At 44.3% G+C, this 26454-nt stretch overlaps 1 protein-coding gene across 5 annotated transcripts in view; it reads left to right on the top strand.

Annotated features, from left to right (window-relative positions):
* The window catches only part of CLYBL (citramalyl-CoA lyase), a 256800-nt gene extending 233881 nt beyond the window's left edge, over nucleotides 1-22919 (top strand). Inside the window, exons 9-10 of one of the 5 annotated variants that reach the window (XM_064585927.1) lie at nucleotides 13351-13470; nucleotides 21765-22919. In XM_064585927.1, the coding sequence (XP_064441997.1) occupies nucleotides 13351-13446 (96 nt within the window). In that variant the 3' untranslated portion in view covers nucleotides 13447-13470; nucleotides 21765-22919. Of the gene's footprint in view, nucleotides 1-13350; nucleotides 14541-21761 lie in introns of those variants that run through there. The other 4 variants (XM_064585928.1, XM_064585930.1, XM_064585926.1 and 1 more) reach the window with 4 other exon arrangements.
* Nucleotides 22920-26454: the final 3535 nt, after the last annotated feature.

Below are 26454 nucleotides of genomic sequence, written 5' to 3'. Positions count from 1 at the left end.
AGGTCAAAAACAAGGTCACACCTTGACATAACAACTGTAAATATCACTGAAACATTCTAATTTCACTCGTGAGAAAACCATAGAGCAAATTAATAAGTTTACCTTAATAAGCAAATCCTCTACTGGAATATAAACTGGGAATTTATATCTTAATAAAGAAAGAGAGGCTTTTTTCCCTCATGTAAGTCTTTTCATCTAGAGAATTACAAAGAATAATAACCCCCCCCCAAGTATTGAAAGCAAATTATTTTCATAGGTATCTGATTGCTGCTCATACACCTTTCATTTGTGTTTCCAAATGCAGGGCTTTACAAAAGAAATACTGTTGGGGCCAGATGGCCTTCTAGAAGGCTCCCTGAGAGAACTCAGAAGTCTCTCTAGCCAAAAATATTGTTTCCGCTTATTCAAGTGCCAGAAATCCCACTGCCACTCTTTCACGCAGATCAAATAAACCATCTAAAGATTTGGTTGTTGTCTTTGTCTGCTGAAAGGGTTGATTCCACTAATAGACAACAATGTACCCTCCCACACCCATGCATCCCACCACCCACAGCCTTTCCCCCCTTTATTTGTAAGTAGGAATACTAAAATCAGAACCGAGCGATTTCTAGTGAAAATGAAAACTGAAGGGATACAACTCTACTTTTGAGATGCTCGGTTATTACATTTCTCCCCTTATTTCCTTGTTCACTTAATATTTTTAGAACTATATGCCATAATTTTGACTTTAAAAAGTCAAATTCGTTAAAAAGCTGAGAGTCCGCCAATGAGGACTTCAGGGTTGATCTGATTAACAACAAATCGCAGATTTCTAAACATTTAAACTAAGGCAATACAATTCTAGTGCGATATATCCTATTTCACATAGTTTTAGTGGCAAATGGTTCAGTATTAGAAGATAAGAAATTGTATACGTAGGTTAAATCTGATGTTTTCTAAAGTTGTTTGCTTCGTCCTTAATTTAGAACATGCTCTTAGAGGTATTTTAATCGGAGTATTTCTATTCTGATTTATATTCTCAGGATATTTGTTTGCTCAGTTTCAATTAAAAATATAATTCTTTTAATTGGATAAAATCTCAGAAATCTACCAGTTAAATCCTTTCAGTTTACAGCTTAAGACACTGAGACTCAAGAAGGGTTTAGAAGTTACCTGCGGTCACTCACAGCTAAGGTGGTGATAGAGCACCTTAGCAGCATTCCGGGCTCACTTTGTAAATAAAGGTATGAACAGTTAGCATAAATGTGGCTTCACTTGGGTCACACTGAACCCCACACTAATGACCAAAACTAGATAGAGCCTTAAAACTGTTCAGTCACAAACAAAATGTGAATTTGGTTAGTTAAGATTAGTATCTTTCTCTTAGTCATACACTTTTTTTTTTCTTGCATGAGCAGAAACGGATGAGGAGGGAAAGAGCACAGAGTATCTGTGTGCCTTCCCAACCCTCCCTGCTATTATTCCCCACATCGCACCCTCCTTCTCAATTCTGTCCTGCCCCAGAAATACTTCTTGGCTCTGCTTACTGCAAACCCTGCTCTGTTTTATTAGTCATCATTCGTTCCATCTCCCCGCGTAGATTGGAAACTCTCCGAGCTAGACTGGGAGCCTTTGGCAAAGAGGCCATATCTAGCCCCGAGCTCCGTTTCATCTCGCTCGAAGGACAGGTTCCCAATGTCCTGTGTCTCACTTAACACCTGTGGTTGCACAAACACACCATGGCTTTCAGTGTCTTTCATAGCAAGATCGAAACAAGGGCCATGAAAGGATGGTTTTACTCTTTGGACATCTTCTCTCTTTTTTCTCGTAAGAGTATTTCTCCCTTTTTGTATGTGTGGGTCTGGATGTGTGTTCTCTGTATGGCTTTTACTGTTCCTTCCTTGTTTTCCTTTCCATGAGTCCTTACTTGCTTCCTCTTTATCTTCTTTTCCTCTCACGTCATCTCTACACCCCACCACCATCCATTGCCTTCTCTCCTTTAGTCGATTATAAGAAGTTCAGAGCATTCTTTGAATTTTTTGTTGTACTTATTAAAGAATTTTGTAATTCTTTTTATATTAAAAGGAGGCAAATGGGATTCTTATTTTATTAAAAAATGTAAATCAAGAGTTTCTATAATTTTTTTTTCCATTTTAGGTTAGTGGGCCTGAATGAAAAGAAAGTAGGGAAATTTCTCACCACTACCCTAGAGAGTAAGGAATTCGGTCTACTGAATCACATACCTCCCCACAGCATCTTGGACAGAAATAGGTATACAATATGCATTTAGTAAGTACTGTTTGGCTAACTGGTTTCTAAATTTCTGACAGTGTCAGAAAGAAATTACTTGCTCTACGTATAACAATTAAAACACTTTTGTTTCCTTCTAGAATAATTGAAAAAATATTTTCACCTATTATTTTATCATTGCGCATCAGTTACATTTTAATAAATTTTTAAAATTTAAAGTGACTTTGAGCTAATGTTAGTTCATTTAGATGTGTTTTCCAAAGAAAGAATAAGCCTATGGTGTATAAAATAGAAGACGTTTAACATTTTTGCTCTTAGGTGCAAGCTACTTTAAAATGACTTACATTTGGGCCTCCTGGGTGGCTCAGTCGTTAAGCATCTGCCTTCGGCTCGGGTCATGATCCCAGCGTCCTGGGATCGAGGCCCGCATTGGACTCCCTGCTCAGCGGGGGGCCTGCTTCTCCCTCTCCCACTCCCCCTGCTTGTGTTTCCTCTCTCCCTGTGTCTCTCTCTGCCAAATAAATAAATAAAATCTTTTAAAAAAATAAAATAAAATAAAATGACTTACATTCTCTGCTTTTCTCATAGGCAATACCAGCTTAAATTAGACATGAAATATTCTAAATTAAATAAAAACGTTTACACATTTAACTCGATGTTAAAAATAAAAATATTTTCTTTTTTTAAAAAATTTATTTATTTGACAGAGAGAGACACAGTGAGAGAGGGAACACAAGCAGGGGGAGTGGGAGAGGGAGAAGCAGGCTTCCCGCGGAACAGGGAGCCCGATGCGGGACTCGATCCCAGGACCCCGGGATCATGACCTGAGCCACCCAGGCGCCCCAAAAATATTTTCAAATAAGATCTCTGGTTTAAAAAAAATCTGAGTGGAAGGTGATAGCTGCAGAACCCTATATAATTGCTAAAAATCAACCAATTATACACTTAACAATGGGCAAATTTTATGGTATGCAAATTATACCTCAGTAAAGCTATAAAAAAAAAAAACAGAAAATTAAGTACAACATCTAATGTTCTAGCAAATGTGGAAACTCCTTTAAATTGCAATATGCTTATAAATCTAATTGTTTCACCTCAGTAGGTAGCTTTCCACATGGCATACTTTTTCCAAATTCCCTTATCAAAAGATATTTAAAATAAAGACTTGTCTGTCCCTACCTGATCATTCTGCCTGAATATTTTTAAAGATAAATCTTGCAGTCTACACTTCATGGGCTCTGAGAAGAACTTTCAAAACAAAGGCACCTTTGGTCTCCCCTGTCCGTTTGTAAAGTAAGGATGGCTCTGATCCACTGAGACCCTCCATCTGGGCAAGTAGACAACTCAGGACTGGTCACATATTAACATAATAGACCCAAGCATTCACCTCTGCTCTCCTCCCTACTGTCCAGCCACCTCCGTCTTCCCTGCCAAATTCATCTTTCAAGCCTTCCACTGTTTCTTCTTTTCTCTTTCCACTTCCCAAAACTGTTGGTAAAGTCCCCAAATAATCTTACCAGTGGATAACACAAGTGTTTCTATTTTCTGTGCAGAACTAAAGCTAAATGATTTCATGCTTCCTTTTTAAAAAGCAAAGTGTTAATGAATGTCATTTTACATTCACTCAATTTCCACATCCCAAGGAATTTCCTCCTTTTTATAAATGCATCAGGCCATGCATCTTTGCTAGTACTCTTCATTCTCCTGCTCTCTCTTGCTGGAAACACCGTCTTTCTGTTTTACTACCTCCTCCAGTGTAAGCGATGTTCCCAATTTCAGATCACCTGCCTTTGATTGGTGTCTCCTCAGCCGATATTCTAAGTTTTTAAATTCTTTTAAATGTATTTGTCTTCAAATACTGATGCTGTGTCAAATTATATATAGCATCTGATTCTAGTTTCTTAAAGGGATAATTCAATCTATGATTTATAGTTTAGAGGGGGCAGGAAGCTTTAGGCATGAGTGGGCCTCTACTCACTGCATCTTCAAGAATGTTGATGTCCCGGCGCCTGGGTGGCTCAGTCCGTTAAGCGTCTGCCTTCGGCTCAGGTCATGATCCCACGTGGGGGGTCCCTGCTCAGCGGGGCCCCGCGTGGGGGGGGTCCCTGCTCAGCGGGGAGCCTGCTTCTCCCTCTCCCGCTCCCCCTGCTTGTGTTCCCTCTCTCAATCTCTCTCTCTCTGGCAAATAAATAAGTAAAATCTTAAAAAAAAAGAGAGAGAGAGAGAGAATGTTGATGTCCCTCAGAACCCTTAAAGCTACTCCAAAATCATAAAATCCTGTTACGGTTCAAATTCTGTGCTTCTCACTGCACCTTTCTGTGATAAATGGAATTAAATCCTCTCTGGCTGACATCAGCACTGGCAGTAACAACAGTGATGGGGGTGGTGGTGACAGCAGTCCGTGTCGGGGGACACAGTCACAGCCGTGGCGACAGCAAGGGCAGTGAGTGGGGATACCAGCTGCAGGTCCCGTGGACTGACAGCCTGTTCAGTGACAGGCCATTGCCTACACTAATTTACTTAATGCTCACAGCAATTCTGAAAGGGAGGGATTTTCATGCCCATCTTACAGGTGAAGAAACTGAGGTTCAGGAAAGTATAGCGTTGTTTGCTGTGGATCACACAGAGCTAGGAAAAAGCAGAGCTTGGATTCAAGGTGTAGACGACCTCAGAGGCCATATTCCTAGCCTCTCCATCAAGGTGCCTTAAATGGGAGAACCCAGAGAAGCAAGAGCCTTTCTCTGTATGTATCTGTGTGCACTTTTTGTTTCAGCTGCAAGCTACAGAATACCACTCAGAATGCCCATCCTAGAAAGTTGTCCATTTCTGTTAGGTGGAAAGTCACAGAGGGGCTGCCTGGACAGGTGATCCTTGCTGTGTCCTCTTGGGCCACGCTGACTTCGCTAGTAGAACTGCCTGCACCAGGGCCCTGCCTTTCATACCCCATTGATGGTTCCGTGCTCTGAGTTCTTATAGTCAGAGAACTACAGGGAAAAAGATGGGAAGGATAAGAAGGGAGCTTCTCCAGGTTTTTTCACCTTTCAGAAATTGGAAAATAAATCTGATAGGCTGCCCAGGATGCAGGATTCCCCACACCCCACACCCCTTCTGAGGCCATGTCTGAGGGGCCTTCCTGAACAGTTCAACAGGCCTGAGTGGTCACTGCATTCCCCAGTTTGGTGCAGAAGTAACCCCCATTCGGATATTCCAACTATTGCATTCTTAGGAATCATTTAAAGGGCTTCCCCATCAAAGGCCATGGAACATCATCTGTCAGAATTTTAGTACTAATAGTAATGACACATCAGCCCAATGTGAATTGTTGACCATGCAGAATGGCTTCAGTTGAACTTGTAGAAATTCATATAGAGCTACATTAGCCTTGAAATTCTCTGGCCATAGCAGTAATTGGCTATTGACTTTTAATTCAAAATATTATTAAAATACCTATCAAATTATCACTACAACTTAAGTGTTAAAATAAGAAAAATGTGTTCCCTATTTCCCAAGTCTTCAGAAATATCCGTTTACTCTCTTAATGGCAATTTAAAAAAATGTTTATCTATAAAGCAGAGGGTTCCTGATACTCAGAAGCATATACAAGGATCAAATGTCACCTCCTTTAGTCCTTCTTACATATGCTTTAGGTATTTTGAGGACTTAAAATGTCATTCACATATTTATTATTGATTTTCTTCTCACTGAAAATATCCTGCAGTATTTCTGGTGTCATAATTACAGTAAAAGCTGTCAAGTGGAAACTCAGGATGGAAGCATGTTATATTTCAGTTGTTCCCGAATTCATTTATTAAAATTACATTTTCAGGGCACCTGGGTGGCTCAGTTGGTTGAGTGTCCAACTCTTGATTTCAGCTCAGGTGGTGACCTCAGGGTCATGAGATGGAGCCCTGCGTTGGGCTCCAGCTCAGCACAGAGTCTGCTTGTCCCTCTCCCTCTGCTCCTTCCCTGCCCCCGTGCTCGCTCGCTCGCTCTCTCTCAAATAAATAAATAAATAAAATCTTAAACAATAAAGTGAAATAAAATTACATTTTCACATATTTGCTTATCTGCACCTTACCTACATACATTTTTTTCAGCCTCATCCTAAGTAATAATACCTCTGAAGTAACAGTTTAGATATGGTAGTTATTTTTTGAAAATCACATCAAAATAAAATTTTTAAATATACAGTATCATGTAAAATAAATATATATTTTTAAAAAGTGTTATATTTAAATATTTTTCTGTAACCATCTCAGCATTGTTACCAGTCATACTTTGGAGTACACCAAATAGGGGAAAGAGTTTGGGATTTGGGGTGATAAACCTTAGATTCTAGTCCTATCCTTCCCATAAGTTCCTTTAAAAAGGTTAACGAAATCTGAACTGCAGTTTTTGCATCCATAAAACAGAAATTACCATGCCCTGCCTCCTGCAAGTAAGATGTCTTTGAAATGTTTTGTAAAATCATAAAGTACTATCAGATGAATCTCTTTTTTTGGCAATGGGTCTTACTAATAAGATTGCACCTCCCCAATTTTCAGTTTGGAAGTAAATATTCCAGGCCTTACTAAGGTCTATAGTTAAACTAGAGCGTAGGCTTGAGAGAATCCATATTTCCTCCTCAACGGAGAATGAACATCCATCCCTCCCCCTGGTGCCCAGGTCAACCTATCTATGATGGTCCCACTCAGAATCAAAGCTGGACCGGGCCAGCTCTTAGCTTTCCCATTGTTGGATCCCTAGAGCACCCTTAGAGGGAGAATGCCCAAAATAGAGGAAAGGAAACAGGTGGTTCAACCTCTTCCCCTCAAGGTCCAGGAAGGAGCAAGTAGTGGGTTCACCAGGGCATGCAACAAGAACAGAGGGATTCCGGTGGGTTCCAGTCCAGCTTCATCAAGAACAAGCTAAGTCCTTCCTGCATAAGGAAAGTCAAGCAGCTAATGAGGAACAGAACCAGCAATCATCCATCTTAATATAGGCTGGATCAGGCTCCCTTTCCTTAGATCCTAGAGAATCCCATTCAGCCATAGACCGATGCAGTATCTCATACTGTGATCCTTTCATTTGCTTGATCTATTGAATCACTGGTGACCAGAGGCATGGAGGGCTCCTGCAGAACAGAGAAAGTCAACCCCACTGGTGTGTCTCTATGTGCTGTTCCCAGTATCCCCCACCCCTCTCTTGTTCCTTTGGCATCCCTGACCTTCTAAACCTGACTTTAAATGTAACTGTTCCTCAAAGCCTTTCCCTAGCCAAACCACCTCCATTTTGATGGCCCTGTTTCTCTGTAGCTCCTCAGTCCTTAAGTACCACAAATATGACAGACTTGCTTGCACTTTAACTGTTACATCACTTGCATGAGTTAACCTGACCCCAAGCCAGCATCACATTTGTTAGGGAAAGTCACCGTGTCCTACTGGAGGCTCAGCAAGTGTTAGCCAACTGACCAGTATTACCAGACCAAGGAAAGATCAAGTGGCACAGAAAGATGCTTGCAGAATGAAGGAGAGGAGATGGGTAAGATAGATAGCATCTTCCCAAATCACTCTCCCCTCAGTCACCCAACTCGAGCCCCACAAAAGAGCCAGGCTCCACTCCAAACCATGTTTTGAGTACTGGGTTCTGGGCATTCAAAGATCTATGAGACATGGCCCCTTCCTCAAGAGTCTCACAGCTTAGTGAGAAAGACAGCAGTGTAAACAAATCATTACAATGGAGTGTGACAAGGCCTGTAATGGGAGGCTGTACAGAGAAAGGAAGAAGAAGGGCGCCTGGCTGGCTCAGCAGAGCATGTGACTCTTTTTTTTTTTTTTTTTTAAGTAAGCTCTATGACCAATATGGGGCTTGAGCTCACGACCCTGAGATTAAGCGTTGCACACTCTACCAACTGAGCCAGCCAGGCGCCCGGAGCATGTGACTCTTGATCTCAGGGTCGTGAGTTCAAGCCCCATATTAGGCATGGAGTTTACTTAAAAAAAAAAAAAAGGAAGGAGAATTTAGCCCTACCAGGGAATTCCAGAAACACTTCATAGACCTGACATCTTCTGACATTTTGAAGGATGAGGAGTTTACAGGAAAGACAGGGAAAGGTCCTTGAGAGCAGAGAACAGAGCATATGGGAGAGGTACAGAAGAGTGTGGGTGTGGATGCGGGTGGACTGGCAGGAGACAAAGCTGAGACCAGAGGCAGGGTCTGGTCTACTCATGGGGAGTCCTGGGATCCCTGCTTAGGAGATTGCACTTGATTTTGTAAGTCCAGAGGGAGCCAAAGCCAGGTTTAAGCAAATGGATAATCCTACCCAGTGTTTTAGAAAGATCACAACAAGATCCCAATTAGGAAGGTGCAACTCTCCAATCAGCGTCCCAGCAGTTTCTCAGTGAGACCTTCCCACTGCGCTGTGGGTACCTGGCACCCAAACTAACATCCTTAAAAGGAATGTCATAACCAAATCATGGGGTGACCAAGGGCTGTCCTAGGGCCTGTCCAAGGACTCTCCAGGGTGATAGGGTGAAAAATGGGAAAGACAGAAGAACGAAAGTGTCCATCAGAATACCTCAGTGGAGTATCATACCCCCTCCCCCTTTTTGAGGAGTAGGGAGGAGCCGCTGATTTTGTGAGTGAGGAAGAGCTCATCACAGGCCATGCTGGGCCTGCAAGATTTGAGTAAATAGAGGGCACAACCAAGAAGATCCTGAAGAGAAATTTCATAATGGCCAATGCTGACAAAAGTTTTAGGAATTCACTGGGAACTGCTGTGAGGCAAATATTTCACTGGGCATTAGGCTTAGAGTCATACAAGAGGAGTGTCACCCTACAAAAGGACCATGACAGCTCTACTCAAGCATTATCATTTGGGCCAACAGAGCGCCACCATCACCGGGACGCCCGAGAGAACTCCCCGAGTGCCCAGAGACGTGATTTGAAAATGAAAGTGAGTAGGGAAAGAATTAGATCCTTTCGTGTTTCTAGTAAATTAACCTTTTAGTACACTAGAGACAAAGTTCTCAGGTATTACGTGCCAGGGATGCAACATATATGTGGTATATATGATATATAACATTGCTCTAAATGTTTCCTGTGGATGATTACTGTCATCATCACTTGTTTTCTTTGCAGTACAGATAACACATATGCTAAGGTGGTGTTGCCCTTCACTTCCAGGAGTCTGAAACCCTACACGTGTGTATAGTAAAATGTGCCAAAGTGATTGACCAGGGATTTACTACAAGTAACTTCATAGGTAACTGTTGAGTAAGAGCCCATTGCATACAGAGCTCCATGGCCAGTCTAGCCGGGAATGCATGATCTGCGCTAGGGACACAGTATCACCTCCACATGAAATGTGTGACCTGACAACAGTGATCCTGAGTGCACAAGAAGGGCACTCATTTCAGACCCTCAGATCGCTCTGTGCTCATCACGCTGGCCTTTTTCCTGATTCTTTTTGCATTTGACGGCACCTGCTTCTTTTTTTTCCTGTCTCCTCCAGCACACGCTCCTTGAGGGCAGGGATCAGGCGGGATCCATATCAAAGTCAGCCTAATTATTTCTAAGCAGGGGAGCTAAAACACAGCACTTCTGCAACTTGAATGTGCTTTAGAATCCTGAGATGATTCCTGGCCAAGCCTCCACCCCCAGCCTTCTGCATCACACCATATAGGATGGGGCCCTATATGCATTTTAACAAGCCACACCCCCTACCATTCCCCTCAGATGGATTCTGGTCCAGTTGGTCAGGAAAGCCACTCAGAAAACACTTTTCAGTCTAGGGGTGCCTGGGTGGCTCAGTTGGTCAAGCATCTGCCTTTGGATCAGGTCATGATCCCAGGTTCTTGGGATGGAGCGCCCCCCATCGGGCTCCCTGCTCAGCAGGGAATCTGCTTCTCCCTCTCCCTCTCCCGCAGCTCATGCTCGCTCTGTCTCTCTGTCTCTCTCTCTCTCTCAAATAAATAAATAAATTAAATCTTTAAAAAAAAAAGAAGAAGAAGAAGAAACACTTTTCAATCTATAAGCCTAGGGTATAAGCCTGGAGAACACCCTCTGGATCAGCTAGAGCTAGCTTTTGTCCCAATTCTACACCTCAGTAGCTACAGGGAAGGCATGTATCCGTTTCTTAAGTTCCTTGTGCCCCAGTTCCCTCAGTTACAAAATGGGGATAGATACAAGACTTAACAGAAACAAAATGGAATGGTGGCTGCCAGGGGCTTCCAGAGAGGGGATGGGGAGTAAGTTGTTTAATAGGTAGAGAGTTTCAGTTCTGCAGGATGAAAAATTTCTGGAGATCTGTTGCACAACAGTGCAAATATACTTAACATTAGAGAAGTGTACATTTCAAAGTGGTTAAGGTGATAAATTTTATGTTATGTGTTTTTGCCACAATGAAAAAGAAAAAGAATTTTTTAAAAGAAATTTGTAATAGGGTTGCATAGTAGTATCTCCCTCACAGTGTTCTTATGAGCGTTACATGAAATAAAGCTTGTCAAGTCTCTGGCTCAGTCACTGATCTAGCAACTGCTCAAAAAATTATAGCTATTATTATTGTGGTAGTCCTGGTTGTTAAGGTAGTTAATTATGAATAAGTTACTATTTAAAGGCATTTTAAACCAAATTATAGTCTGAATCTTCAAGCTGATGGAGGCTCTCTTTATTTTTTGAAATGGTGTGCCAATTTCTCAGGAAAGCACTGGGCTGTAAAATGGAAACTTATCTCTAATCATTCATTAAGGACTGTTTCAAACCCTCCCCACAAATCCAAGTAACATTTGACAGACTGCATTTTTACCAGATCCTGACCAACAGACCCATTCACATTTCACATGTAGATCCTTATGTTAAAAACCCCAGCCATATTATAGGTCGATATGTGAAAGCAGGAGGATATTCATTTTAGGCGGTCTAATTCATAACACTAAGATCCTCAATTTGTAGAGATGAAGGAGACAAACAAAAATGTTGAACTTTGTTTTTCAGCTTAGGCTTAATGAAGGAAGTCAAGCAAAATCTGCCACCGTAAAAGAAAGAAATGATCTCCATGAAATATTTTGCATCTTTGATGTGCACGTGGAACCCAAAGCAGATTTGGGAAACATGGCATAAACCCAAGGCCGTCATTTTGATTCTCTGCGCATCGTTTTGATTTCATGTGCATCTATTCTAATTTTGTCTCTCCAGCCTATTATTTAAATCTTAGCAGGACAGATGTGCTGTTTTACAGGGCCATAATCCACTTGGTGGGCGGATAACCAGGAGGCCTTTGGTCTTCATCATTTACTCCAATAAGAAAACTAGACTATTGCCTTGTAAAACAGCGTGAGTCCTCCGCCCTGATTTCACATGCTATGCTAACCCATGGAACATCCTTGGAACTTCTAACTGAATTCATAAAACTCATCATGGTCACAGAGATGACCAAAATTCACTCTAGGCTGAACGAAATTAGGCAAAAGTCAATCTAGAAATATAAACAGTAAAAATGAGAGGGTTGGAAAATGACTTCAGGTATAGGATTTTAGGCCAGCACAGGTTCTCATATGAATCAGATTTATCATTCTAAGGCTGAGAAGGTTAGATACCCACTGGTGAAAACTCTAATCCCAGTGGCTTTTAAATCTCTCTTGATTGAAAAATAAATTCTAGGGGCACCTGGGTGGCTCAGATGGTTGGGCATCTGCCTTCAGCTCAGGTCATGATCCCAGGGTCCTGGGATCGAGTCCCACATCGGGCTCCCTGCTCGGCGGGGAGACTGCTTCGCCCTCTGCCTCTGCCTCTGCCCCCCCCCCCCTCTCTGACTCTCATGAATAAATAAATAAAACATTTTAAAAAATAATTAAAAAAATAAATTCCAAAGTCATTACTAAGGATTCCCTGCCACTTTTTGGGGGGGGTTTTTTTTTTTTTTTTTTTTTCCCTGCCACTTTTTAAAATCTCCATCCTATGTGTAATTCTTGTAATTGTGGGAGATAAGGGTTTTCAGAGAGACCAGGAGCCCCATCCCAGAACTTTTGAGTAATGACAACATTGTCTGTCAAGAGGTGGTACTTGTGAAATCAGAAATGGGCGGCAGTATATGCAGCTGGACCATCAGCAAGAATTATGATTGCTCCCATCCACCAGCATCCTTGCCAACAGGTGGAAGGAAGGAAGAGAAGAGCTGTGATTGTAAACAGCAAGAAGAAGTGATTAAAAGAATGTAAATAACCAGACATGAACTTCAGATTCTGGGCATACTGCCTTCTGTCCAGTTAATTTTTTTTTCTGATGCAGTAAAGACACTACCTCGTTACCTTAATACGGGGGTTTCTAATAAAGGCTTGAGGTTCCAATACCCAAATATTAACTCCAGCTCTAACTTCTCCTAGTCACATACCTTGGAAAATCACTTAACTACCCTGGGCCTCAGTTTCCTCATCTAGAACAGGACATAGATCACATGCACATTCACTAAGTATTTGCAGAAGCTTAAAAGAAAATGTATCCGTAAAATGGGGATAAACTAGGAGTTCTCAGAAACTCTTTCCAGACTCACCATTCAACAGACCTGTGACTTCTTTGTTACAGGCTCATGTCCCTTGTCATTCTAGTCCTCTTCAGCATGTATATACCAACAGAGGAATCTCTTTTTATTAAGTACAGTCCTACCTTACATTTTCTCATCACATGGTAGTGTTACCCCTCAGTTATGTTACAAGAAGGAAGCATTTTGCCATTAAACTGATGATACAGTTATTTTTTCAAACAACAATTGGTGACCAGAGCATGTTACTATTTTTTAAGTTCTATGCAATATTTTTAAAACTATATAAGGAAGTATTTGCATTTCCTTCCATAGTTGTTTTCTGCTTGATTTCAAGAGTTAAATGAACAGTTTCAAATACCTTCTGTGTGATGCTTTTCCCCTCCATTAAAATGCTGAAGGGTTTGTTTGGGTTTTTTTCCCTCTTTAGGAGGAAAAAAGAAATCTTTCCCCTGTAATTTACTTTGGCTTTCTCAAAAGTTGGGTGGGAAAGTCAATATAATTCAGGTAGAATCTAAAATGTTCTTGTTGTACAAGTGTGCACAGAAAGGAAGCCTATAATTTCTGAACATTCTTTCAGGAAGTTTGTGTTCTCTGTTTTCCAGGGAGCCTTTACTTTCCAAGGGAGTATGACCGACAAGCCGTTACTGAAGCAAGCCCAGAACATTGTTACGCTTGCCACATCCATCAAGGAAAAATGATCTGTTAAATGAAGCTCTCATCAGGTGGGCTGAACATATACAGTGGGTTTCTTAAAGACAAACCATAATACTCAAGGCAACTTGTTAGTATGCCAGATTGGAACCTTTCTCCCATTTACAGTTCAAATGGTTACAATGTTAATCACAATTTTTGTGGGTGTATTATCTCACTGGCCAGTTATTCCTCTAAAAATGAACTTTCTCCTTTTTGATTCCAAGCTTAGGACTTTATTGCTCATTAATGTGTTACAAATATGCACTTATGATTTCACAGGGAGATAAAATAGTGGAGAGAGATGGGCTTGGGGGGATGTTAGGTCTTTAATGAAACAGATCTTTCTCGAATATGTCCGCTCCCTTCACATTTCTCATGTTAGATGTTTCCCACATTGTTCATTAGTCGACACTGTAAATAGTTTTAAGGCCAGTCTTGTGCCTCAGTCGTTAAGCGTCTGCCTTGGGCTCGGGTCATGATCCCGGGGTCCTAGGATCGAGCCCCGCATCGGGCTCTCTGCTCAGCGGAGCGCCTGCTTCTCCCTCTCCCACTCCCCCTGCTTGTGTTCCCTCTCTCGCTGTGTCTCTCTCTGTCAAATAAATAAATAAAATCTTTAAAAAAAAATTGTAGTTAAATGAAGGGGTTACGTTTATTTCACTAGAAATCTGATAAAATGAGAGATGGCATAGAAAACTTAAGTATCAGATAGCTTCTAAAAATAAATCTTCAAAGCTGATTACTCTTAACCTCCACCTCCCAAAATGAAACATCCATACATTTGAACCGGTAGATGAGAACTATGAAAGCCCTCATCCTGGGTGAATGCTTTGGGTCAACAGTTACCAGCAATTAAAAAAAAATGTGCAGAAACACAAGACCATCCATTCTCTCCCTTAATTTCCCCATTTAACTGTTTGCCATGGAGGCCGCTTCCCCCTGTAAATGTATGGCCGGGACAGGGCCCCCTCAGCAATAAACTTGTAGCCTCTAAGAAGACACAATGCGGCCGAGCTGGTGCATATGGTCCCCTGCGAGATTTGCATCACATTAGAGATGCTGCTGCAGGTCATACGGGCGGTGTGGTTAACGGGCTTAGTAAAGCTGTTTTGAAGAGGTTAACCCAGCTTGTAGGAAGGGTAAATAAACATAACAACCAGCCATTCTTCCCTATTCAGCATGTGCTCTTATACTGAAGGCTAAAGGGTATTGAAGCTGGGGAGGATCAACTTGTGTTTGCCAGAGGACGCCAATGAAATCTGAAACACCAACAATCAGAGATTTTGTTTCTGCTCCTCATTAAATCATGAGCTTTTGTGTTGAGACTCTGGACGACTGTTCTTTAAGAAATTCACAGAATGGGAAGTTTTAAACTCTACACCAACCTTTTCATGACCTACACAGCCGCAAAGCTGCTACTCTTAGACAAACACCGCGGGGAAGGCTGTTCTGTTTCTTTAAATTTGTAAATAGAAAACAGTTGTTTTTTTATTTTCATTTTTCACCTCCTCCTACACCCTGGTTGTTTATTTCCTCCATGGCCCCAACGGTATGGCCCAGCCAGGGGTCTGCTCTGCCCCTGCTTCTTGCAGTTCCTACAGGAAGCCGAGAGGTAAGTGGAGTTGAAGGTTATATACAAGGAGGGGCGCCATGGAACCCAAGCCGAGTGGGAGAGGCCCACACACCGTCCCGCAACCCCCACCCACCCAGTGCACTGAAGGAAGGGGATGATGCAGTTCTGCCAGGCGGGCGGAAGGAACCGGATCCAGGCAGGACGGTTCTGGGGAAACACATTCTGGAAACACCAACTAATAATCCCAAACCTGGGATCTGAGGCCACAGCTCTTGAACGGGGACGGGATGTGCTAAGCTGGGGTCCCGGCCTGCCTCGGGCGGGGGGGGGGTCTCCTCTCCTCTGCGCACCCCTCTCTCCAGCCCCTCCTGAGAGCACTGTCACTCTTCACCTTGGCCATCCTGTGCTGTCCCCGAATTAGCTAGAAAGGAAGGTGGGAGCTAGCCGCATCCTCACATGGCGCGGCCGGAAGGAGGAGGACGGTATCTCAGCCAGTGTGGGAAGAAGACTGGCCTCCAGTCACACTGGGCTTTAGGCCTTCGGGGCGGCGGGCAACGGTCATAGGAAAAGCAGCACGCCCAGTAAGGTCCCTCTCCGGGTGGTGCTGAGAGCCGGGACGTGGCTAGGACTCCCCACCGCCATCACCAACAGGCCCGTGGGTTCCTAGATCACCACACCTTTACCTGACACCCAAATGTCACATTTATCATCTTCCTTGTAACCCTGTGTTCCCAATTACGGTCATATCATGAGACTAGGACCCACTAGGGCCAAAAATCTGGACCACTCTGCTCTGGTCCCACTCCGAGCAGAAACCCTGACCGAGGGCCCCCAGAAGAGGGTTTAGTTAGGGTCAGAGGTCCTGGGGAACTCCTCCAGTTGGCAGTGGACTACAAGAAGAGGACCTCGCAGCCATCCGATTAATTAAAAACCATACCTGTTTATATTTTGTGTAGCTCATCACAAGCCGCTTCGCCATATCACCCCCTTGTTATTAATTCTTGGGGGCTAAATTATGGGTAACACTATTAAAACATTATCAGAACTAATGAGAAACAATTACTTAGAAAATGAGCCAGGACAAGATTGAGTTGAGAACATCAGTGGTGATCACTGTAGATTAGTTTAATAAATCATCAGGTGCGGGGCAGGACTGTATGTATGCAAAGCCCTGTCACGGGAAAATGAAATTGAGATTTTTTTTTTGCATAATTTTTTCATTAATCTCAATAGGACCCGTGTGGTGTAGATTGTTTTATTCCCCTAATACCTTGCCTGAGGGGGGGTGCCCAATAATGTCTTCATTGTTTTACTGAGGTCTTAATGACAATCTGTGACAACCTCATTTTAATGTATAGAGGATTATATCAATACAATCATGTTTTATTGAAATGGTGAGGCGGAAACGCCAGTGGAGTCCCGCACTGTCTGTGAGCACAAGTTGGGAATTTCCCCGGCATCTGGGTGCAGTTCCCTTCAGATTTCAAAGTACTGAACCGCTCGCTGCCCTCAGGTCCTCTCCTCCAGGGACAGGCTGGGAAAAGCTTCCTCAAGAAGACTTCACCACCTCCTATTTGAATTTGAAAGTAGCTCGTTGCTTGCCATATTTTGCTGGGTAAATGGAACAGACCTTGTAGGGTTTGTCTGTTTCCTTTTCTAAAATATACCTGTTACCCTCATCTTTAACACATTAACCCTTAATAGTTCTGCCCTCGTTCCTCGTTGGGGAAACTGACCTTCACTGGAGACGTTGTATTTTCTAACTATGTCTTGAGAGGATAAAAAAGAACACATGCTTTTTAATTCGAAGGACATTCTGGTTTTATGGTTTCCGTTCATCTTGGAAAGCTAACTGTCGTCCGTTTTTAGTTTTCAGTTTTACCTCTAGTACTTGGAAGGCAACTGATCGTACGAAACAGGTTATGAGATTACCAGCAGGATCTTGTGCATATTAATGCCGGCGAGGGCCACCGAGCCGGTCTGTCACCGCGGAGTTTATGCCCCAGGCTCGGGGACACTGTCCTCGCAGCCCAGAGACCCTCCCCCGGTGAAAGGTTTTCACGCTGCAGTTTCGGGGGGAAGTGGAGGAAAGTAATTAGCAGAGCTCAACATTTGAATGTTAAAACTTTCATCTTCCTTTCCGCGCTTTATTTTAACTCGGGCCGGGGGTGGGGGGCGAACAGAGCGAACAAAATGGCAATTAAAATGCCTAACTTAGTACCTGAAAGCTTGCGCCGTGGTACCGGGCAGCTTTTTGCCGCCCTGTGATGGGTGATTGCGGATGTTTGGTGGTGGTTTGTTTGCATTCCAGCAATTATCTGGCCGCATATTTCCTTCCGAATCGGTAAGAACTGCCAACGACATAAAGAGTGTGATGTGTGGGAAGAAACTGAAATCGTCGTTAGCGCCTTTTGTGGTCGTTGGCCGTCGATCCGACCCGTTCCAGCTAAGCGGGCTGAAGCCTGCAGAATTTTCATTTAAAAAAAGAAAGAACAAAAACAAAAAACTGTTTACAGGTCTGGTAAAAGACCAGGGATTTGTCGCTCGCGCCCTTCCTTTTGACATTTTTGTCTGGAAGGGAGCGGCTCGGTGTTTGCGCTTCCGACGGGAAGGGCTCGGCGAGCCGGGGCTGCGCGCCCCGTCGGAAGGACGTGCGCCCGCGGGGCCCGGACACGCGGAGTCCGCGTCCCCCGCCGCGCGCGCTTCCCGAGGACCGAGGGCGGCCGGCGGCGCGCGGGGGCACCGGGCCGCGGAGCCTGGGGGCGCCGGCGGCACCGCGCGCGCCGTCCCTTCCCGGCGGGGCGCGGCCTGGGCCGGGGGAGCCCAGTGGGCCGGGGCTGCGGGCCCCGCTCGCCCGCCCGCCCGGAGCCCGCGGGCCTGTCGCGCAGCCCCGCTGTAATGGTGGCAGATCAAAGGCTGCCCCGTGTCCCCGCGGAGCCCGGGACGATCCCGCGCCTTTGTGAGCTGTTGCTAGGAGCCGGAGAAACTAAGGGAAAGTGTCAGGAGCATGTTAATCAGACTCGTTACAGTGTAACAATAACGTCTCTCTCGGGTCTCCCAGGCCCCCAGCACCCCTGGCGCACCCCGCGCACAGGCCCGACACCTGCGCGGGGCCCTCGCGCCTGCCCTGGGGACCGGCCGGCCCCGATGTCCCTCCGGCTCGAAGTCAGCGCCTGGGCCGGGAGCAAGGACGAGCCCTCGGACCCTGCAAGCGACCGGCGCATCTCTTGGGCCCAGATCCCCTTGACCAGACCCCCGCGCGCCCTTAGTCTGCCGGGCTCCAATCCGGATGCGTGGCCGGAGGGACCTGCGGAGGACTCGGGTCCCCCTGCTTTCAGTCATTGAGTTGAATTTCCCACGATATTCAAACACGGTATTAGAATCAAGAGAAAAATGAGCATTCCATTTTGGGTGGCTTTTTTGCTTTTGCTTTTTGAATCTTCAAAAGATTCAAAAACCAACTTTTCCAATTTCCCTGTCAAATCCATAGAGGATACTGTAAGTGATCATCCCGAGTTTAAAAACGAAACAAAACAAAAACAAGAAAACTTTTCTGAAAGTAAGGATTTCTCTGAACTTTTTTCAGAGGATCCATTCATTCATTCGTTTATTCATTCAACAAACATCTGTTGAGCCCGACCCAGTGCCAAGCAGCCAGCTAGCATGAAAGTCGTAGGACTGGTTCCGGATGCACTTTTCTTTCAAAATTAAAACGCTCTTGTGTGAAGTCAAAGGAAGAGCAAAGGCGTAAAATAATGTCAAATGCCGCAACAAAAGTGCCATTGACGACAGTAGTGAAGGTAACGAGAGAGGTGCGGATTAAGAATTTAAAACATGTGAAAAACTACAGACCGTATGCTTGGAAAACCAGCCACTTCTTGCACCCATTTTATCTCCTTCTCCCCTCCTCTTTTGGTCTCCAGGAGCTCGGCCAGTCTGCAATCCTGAGGCCGGGAGTCCTGCCTGAAGTCTGAAGAGTAAAGTCAGCTTGTAAACAGCCTGTCCGACTTCCTAAGGGAACAAACACTCAGGCTTGTCCCGTTCTCCCCTTGGCTGTACACAGGGAATTGGAAAGCTGGGCTCCAGCTTAGGACAGAATTTGGCCAACCGGGGGTGCCTTTCTCCAGTATGAGCTCTTGTTCAGGAACCAAGGAAGTTCCCTTGGTTTAAGTGCTGAACCCTAAGTCAAAGACAGAGCTTTCTATTTAACGGAAGGGATAGAAAACTCACCCTTGGAGTATCTGTGCCTGTTGACCTAGAGGGAGTCCGTAACTATGTTAGGCTTCTCCACTGGTCAAAATCAATTTCTCACACTGTGTGTGCAACATGTAAACATATAGAAAACTGGTCCCAGAGATTAGTCTAAGCCCTGGAAGGAATTTTCAAGATTCCTCTCATTACATGTTGTGAGAGAGCTGATATACTGAAAACTCCATCTTGTGAAAAACAAGGAAGACCAACCACCAACAGATGTTAAAATATCTAGCTAAAGGGGAGAAATTCAGTGAAAACAAACTGGATTTTTTGGTCTACATAATGCCACATAGCTGGTTTGGCCGGGTTCTGTTTTGTTTTGAAACAATGAAGAAATTGCCTTAGTTATTCAGACACAGAATTAAGAGAAAAATGAACATTCCATTTCAGATAGCCTTGTGGTGGAGAGTTTCTTCAGAAGATACACACTCTAGGTATGTGGCTTAATTTTTTTTAAAGATTTTATTTACTTTTTTGACAGAGAGAGACACAGCGAGAGAGGGAACATAAGCAGAGGGAGTGGGAGAAGCAGGCTTCCCGCTGAGCAGGGAGCCCGATGCGGGGCTCGATGTGGGGCTCGATGTGGGGCTCGATCCCAGGACCCTGGGATCATGACCTGAGCCGCAGGCAGACGCTTAAACGACTGAGCCACCCAGGCGCCCCTTAATTTTATTTTTTTTAATGGGCTCTTTTGAGTTCCAGGGAAGGAAGAACATAAAAGCTAACATGAATTTCTGGCTTAGATTCTCCGGGGAAACTGTGTTAATAACCCAAACTCCCAAACGAGGAAAGGACCACACCCGTTTCCTCCAGTGGGTTTCCAGGGACTGGAATTCGGGCAGCAACTTCCGGCGGTGGCGTTGGGGGGAGACTCTGCGGCGCATCTCCCAGTCTGGCTTGAGGGAGCTCCCACCAGCAGCAGCCCCACGGGCATTTCCACACCAGAGCCGCGTCACCTCTGTCAAGGGGCTCTGGCCACGAGCAGCCGGGCTGCGACTGGTGGTAGTTCCTGACCCTCTTCTGCAACCCCCTCCTCTCACCCAACAAACTCCTAACCACTTTGCAAGGCATACCTTGAAGGTCACGTCTGAGAGGTGTCCCCAGCTGCCCACAGACGACTCGCTGACCCTCCCCCAGTCCTTCCATTGCCCTGGATCAGATGGTGGCTGTTGTGTGTGTGTGTCCCCCAAAGAGTGTGGATGCCCTGAATCCTGGACGCTGCCATGCATCTCGCGTCCCTCTCCTGCTCACCTCTCCCCCCCAGCAAGGGTTCGCTCCAAGGGTGATCATTCGAATCGGGAACAGAGTCTTTCTCCGTCAGACACTTAGGTTCTAATCCTGGCTTTCCGATGACCAGGTTGTGTCACATTCAGACAAGTCGTTTATTCTCTCTGAGTATCAGTTTCTTCAACTAGAACAATAATACCTAACTCAGAGAGTTGCTAGGAGGAGGCAGTGGGCACGGAATGCACCAGCCGGGTGCCCTCGCCCCGTCCCCACTCGCGCGCTCGGCCGGCCGGGGCCGGGGAGGTCAGCAGACAGCCCCCAGCTGTCAGCCACCCGGCAACATCTGCCTCAGCTGCACACAGCTGCCCAGACTCTCAGCCTCCTCGGGGCAGCCTGCATCCGGTGATGTGTAGATTTTACCACGATTTAAAAAAAAAATCATCTTTAGAAAAGAATGAATGTCAAATAAATAAAAACAAACAAATAAATAAATATGGTATTTTTTCGAAAGTACTAGCATCATGCTTTCAGGCATTCAGGAAAGGTCAGATAATTTCCATCTCGGTGCCCAGCCTGTGCTGCAGTCCAGGACGGGAACCCCCATCCCCCTTCTCCCCCCCCCCGGACCCCCCCCCACAGCAAAGCTGGCTGGAAAGTGAATTTCTATCAGGTGAACCCCATTTTCTCGTTCACTTTTATTGGCCACTGAAGGCTCTGGCCTCACAGGAGAACATACTGGTGGGACCGACCCCTGGACACGCTGGGCGGGGTGGCACACTCCCAACAGCCATGCACATTCCAGGGGAGCTTTGTGGCTCTTTTGCTGTTGTTGTTCAGGACCCCCGAGTCCCATTCCTGGACCATGGAAATTTCTTTCACCATAGAGCTGTTCTGACTACGAATTCATGTTAGCATCCTGTCCAACCACCCTGATTTTGTCCTCACTGAAGCTCGGGAAGATTATGCAGTACCGATTCCTGGCGGAAGGGGGCTCCATCCACATAGAAAACACAGAATAGGAGCGGCCTCCTGGAGCTGCCCAAATATTGGCCCTTTCAGTGGACTTGCTCAAGGTCACACAGCTGGCAAAACCAAGCCTACAACGAATGTCTGAATGTCTTGAAATTAAAGCACTAAACCACACAGCTCCACACCCAAGAATTCCTCAGATTTCTGGTGTTACATTAAGTTCCCCACTAAGGAAGCTCCAAATCAGTTTTCTGAAACAATGAGAAAAAAGCTGAAACCTCTTTTTCTTTTTTTTTTAAGTAGGCTCCACGCCCAACGTGGGGCTTGAACTTCCAACCCCGAGATCAAGAGTGACACGCTCCACGGACGGAGCCAGCCGGATGCTCCATAGTCCTTCATTCACTGTGAACTTGGCACGGAAACCTCGTTTTCACTAACTGCCTCCCTCAGACACAGTCCCGGACCCAGCAAAGGTATCTGAGCTCATCACAACTGAAACAAGTAGTCATCAGACGCAGTTAGGAGACTCCACCACCGGGCAAATGCCACCCTGAAGTGGGCCTCCATGGCCCCTGGCTCCTGTAGGCCCTGGATCACCCCCTAGATGGAACATTTTGCGTGACTGCCCACTGAGGACTGGTCTAAGTGGCAGGAGAATGTCTTGGGTGGTCTGAAGATAGGAATCCCAGTGGAGGGATGAAGGAGCAGGACATAGCTCTCAAGGACAGAGGGTGCACTCACCAAGCCGTGTTAGCTCTCTGGGCCTCCTCTTGGCTCCAACCTCACTGCTTTGGCCGCTCCTCCGTCACCTTCATTCTCTGTCTCATCTCTCCTCTCTGGTCCCTGTGTCTGCTCTTGGTCTGCCTCTACTTCGCTTTTCCTTATAGTCTTACTTTCCTACCTCCCCTTGCCATTCCAAATGCAAAATCAACAAATGTAGCGAAGAAAACGAAATGGGGTAGCAATTTTTTTTCTAATTCTGTGTCCATGTTTTGGAGGTAAATCTAGCATCCTAAATTGGGGGCTGTTTGCAGGATGCTCCATAGTCCTTCATTTACTGTGAACTTGGCACAGGAACTTTATTAGCCCATTTTACTGCAGAGAGCCTGAGTGCAGGGGACAGCTAATATTGTACTTTGGGAATCAAAGTAGAAATGCCAATGAGGCTGCTAATTATTCAGTAAATTAAATATTGCTGCCCAAACTGCTATTCCTAATGTCCTGCATTTGATCATGCTGTCCTAATGCAAAGGCAACATTCAGATTCTATTTAAGCAATAAAGATGAGGATCCCGCATTACTGGCTCCTTATGTTTTAGTAGAAATTATTTGAGTATGCAACCTGAAATTCATGATACTTATAAGTAACAAAGTTCAAGGATATAAAATTTGATTTCTATTGTGTTCTTTTTTAAAAAAGATTATTTATTTATTTATTTATTTGACAGAGAAAGAGACACAGCAAGAGAGGGAACACAAGCAGGGGGAGTGGGAGAGGGAGAAGCAGGCTTCCCGCTGAGCAGGGAGCCCAATGTGGGGCTCGATGTGGGGCTCGATGTGGGGCTCGATGTGGGGCTCGATGTGGGGCTCGATCCCAGGGCCCTGGGACCATGACCTGAGCTGAAGGCAGCCGCTTAATGACTGAGCCACCCAGGCCACCCCTGATTTCTATTGTGTTCTTAACTGTATTCCTTCTGGGGGTGGGAAGGGGAACATTACCAGAGAGGTAGCAATAGTGATTATTTATAAAAACAGATATTTTCAAATTATGATAAATATTCCATTTTAGGTAACTAAGGATGTGAACCCCCAAATCATTTTTTACACCTTTGCTTTGTAAAAATCTTTTAAAAATCAATTAGTCTTTGTGTCATCTAAGGAATTTTAAATTGTGAAATATATTTATGAGAATATTTAAGGTAAATATCTCCAAAATAAGTAGCAAATGAATGGGCCATGAATTTGCATGCACTCCTTCTGAAAACAAGCACATTTTAAAATGGTTTGTTCAAACGGAACCATTGGTCTTTTTCCTTCCTCCTCAAAGAGCATATGTGTTAGATTAGTACTCAGAAAAGAGCGTGTTTTCATAGCCTCTGCTGCTGCATTTATAAAAATCATGATGATTTTAGGTCTGCACCTTCATTTTTTGAATTTTCAAAACTTGTCCCTTTTTACTCTTTTATTTTCTTTCAACAAAACAAAGACGGAAGAACCCTTTAAGAAATTTTATACATTCCCACAGAGTCCCAGTTTGTTGACCTTCAGGCCACAGAGTAAAACCTTTCTTTTAAGTCAAGCATTCCCCATTGGGAAGCGCTCCAGCTTTTTCTTTTTATGAGGAATTTTAACTGCTGGACTTAATTTAATTATTGTATTTTGTACATACTCCCAGAAGCCCCAGGGCATGAGCTTTACTTTTTTTCAAAACTTTCAAATGAATCTTTAGAAATGCACACTTCTGATGGTAATGTTCCTTCTTTCACTTGTATTTCTAATCTAAATACCAAACTTGCATCTATCTGTTTCCTGACTGATTCGTGGAGAGGTTTCAGCCTCTTTCCGCAGATACACTTGTGAGTAGACAAGTAAGGATGTGGTTATTTGAGCCTTTAGTGTGGATGCCTGGGCTTTATAACAACAAAAGAAAAACCATCTCCAGCTGAACGACATTTTAAAAACTTGATGGTTCTGGGAATGTAGTCTTCAATAAGAACGGTTCCTAGGTGGACACTGCCTTGAAATTAGTAGCATCCTGGCCCCATGGCTACGGTCTGCCACCATCTGTCCTTTTAGTGTCTATGAGCTACTCCCCCCTCCCCCAACATCAACTGCTCCTCCCTGATCCCAGCGGAGGCTCATGTGTGAACACACACTCACACATAGGGAGTTGTCATCCCAAGCTACCAGCTAAGATTCAATATCTTCATTTCTCCTCTATCTTTATCCATAAACATTTCATTGGATCCTTCTGATTTCCAAATCAAAAACTTTGACCACATCTTGACTCTCAAAGGTGAAAAAAAAAATTTTTTTTTTTGTAATTGCCTTAAAACTCATTTAGGAATGTTGAAATGTAGGGCAAATATAAATTTTCAAAAATTCATAACATCTGCCCAAAATACCTCATGGGGTTGGGGTTGGGTCAGTTATGAAGTAAGTTTCATTTTAGGATTTCTGAGACCTCTGAATTTGGGAAGATGTTTTTAAGCAGAATGCTTTGTGAAGTGAACCTGATTTTCTTACTGACTTTGATATAAATTTTAAAATTATAGAAATCACGGCATTTAGGTGCCAGAGAAGGACTTTAGAGATCATCTAGGCCAATGGTTCTTGACCCTGGCTGCACATTAGAATTACGTGGTGGGCATTTAATAAATACCAATGTCTAGGCCCCACCGAGACTCATTAAATCAGACTCTGGTCTGACCTGTCATTTTGCAGATTAAAAAGAAAAACAACCGAGCAAAACTCTGAAAGATTAAATGTGGCTTTTACATTAGGGGTCTAAGTCTAATTATGCTGTAACATAGTTTGGGAACTCCTAGCCAGGCTAAACTTTAGAAGCAAACTTACTTATAAGTAAGTAACAATTAAGTTTCCGTAATTCTGTTTAGGGCCACGTTAATTCTAAAATAGTTGACTGATTTCTCCCATGTGACATACTTTCTAACGTTATACACATTCACATCCCTGACTGATTCACAGAAGAGGTTGGTATAATCATAGTCTTAAAATGTCTTACACTTAATTTTTACACTAAGCTACACTTATGTGGATGGTTACCCTCCTGTACATTTCACTTAAAAGTTCGACCTCTTCAGTGGCAGCATCATACTTCATGACTGATACTCGGCAAATTTTTAACATACATTTAAAACATACAGGCAAAAAGCAATATTTGTCCCAGTTGACATCCGAAGACCTCAAAACACTTGAATTTTACATTGTACAGTGTTTATAGAAATGGAGTCAGGGATGTCAAGTAACAACTCATCTGAGTGAGTCCCCCAGTCCCCGAAGGCAGGAGTGAGCTTAGCCAGCATCTCTGAAGGCCCCGAGAGAGCAAGAGAGGTCGTGCCCAGCAAGGGCTCCTTACAGTAAGAAGCCGGGGGCTCAGCAAGCCTTTGAGCCATCTTTGTAAACACTTGCCCTCATCGGCCTCCCCCAAGAACATCACCTCCCTCACCTTTCCCGCTCCCCCTAATCTGCCTCCTTCTCCCCTTTTCCCATCAGGGATGGCAAGCTCGCAGGTCACAAAGGGAAGGGGAGAGTCCAGTCTTTTTTGACTTGAGGTCCTGGTCCTCTCAGGCAAGGACCTCCCCGGAGAGATCCAGGAGGCTTTGATCTCAGTTATTTGCCTTGGGCTAAAAGACCTCTGGTTGGCCACTCCTCTAGGATCCTAATAAGGCCAGGACCTGGGATCACAGATGCAAACCTTTTTTTTTTTTTTTTTTTTTTTTTTTTTAACCAAAGGGAACACTGAGGTGCGGTGATTCAAGCTATAGAGTTGCTAGGGGAGGGTAGGTAAAGGTTTGGCAGACTGAGCTAGAACAGTCCATTGATTCACCCCTCCAAAGGTATTTATTGAGCTTCTATGATGTGCCTGTGGTTAAGTGATGTCACTGCGTTCGTGATGGCTAGGAGGGCAATCCTAGAGATGGCCCTAAGTCCTCTATGGTCCAGAAGTTTCTGTCAGGAGTGAAAGCAGGGTGGGGAGTTGACCCTTCCTTATTCTGGCTCCCCCCATCCCCATTCTGTTCTAACTACTCTTGATTATCCCTTATAACAAACATGCAGATGAACCAAGAATCTAGCTCCAGTCTGAAACCAAAAGAGGGAATAAAAAGAAGGGAACTTACAAGTATCTTACAGGTAAATGCTGCATGCAGCCATAAAAACGGATGTTTATAAAAAGATTAAAATTTTTTCATGGCAAGAACTGCTGAAAGCAATATGTTTTTGCCTATCAAATGAATCAATCATTTTATGA

This window comes from Mirounga angustirostris, unplaced genomic scaffold (assembly GCF_029215605.1).
Source record: "Mirounga angustirostris isolate CCGP_5_RB_7025 unplaced genomic scaffold, mMirAng1.0.hap1 SCAF_3, whole genome shotgun sequence".
Lineage (NCBI taxonomy): Eukaryota > Metazoa > Chordata > Mammalia > Carnivora > Phocidae > Mirounga > Mirounga angustirostris.
The sequence above is the reverse complement of the archived record's forward strand: the minus strand, read 5'-3'. Positions and strand labels throughout refer to the sequence as shown.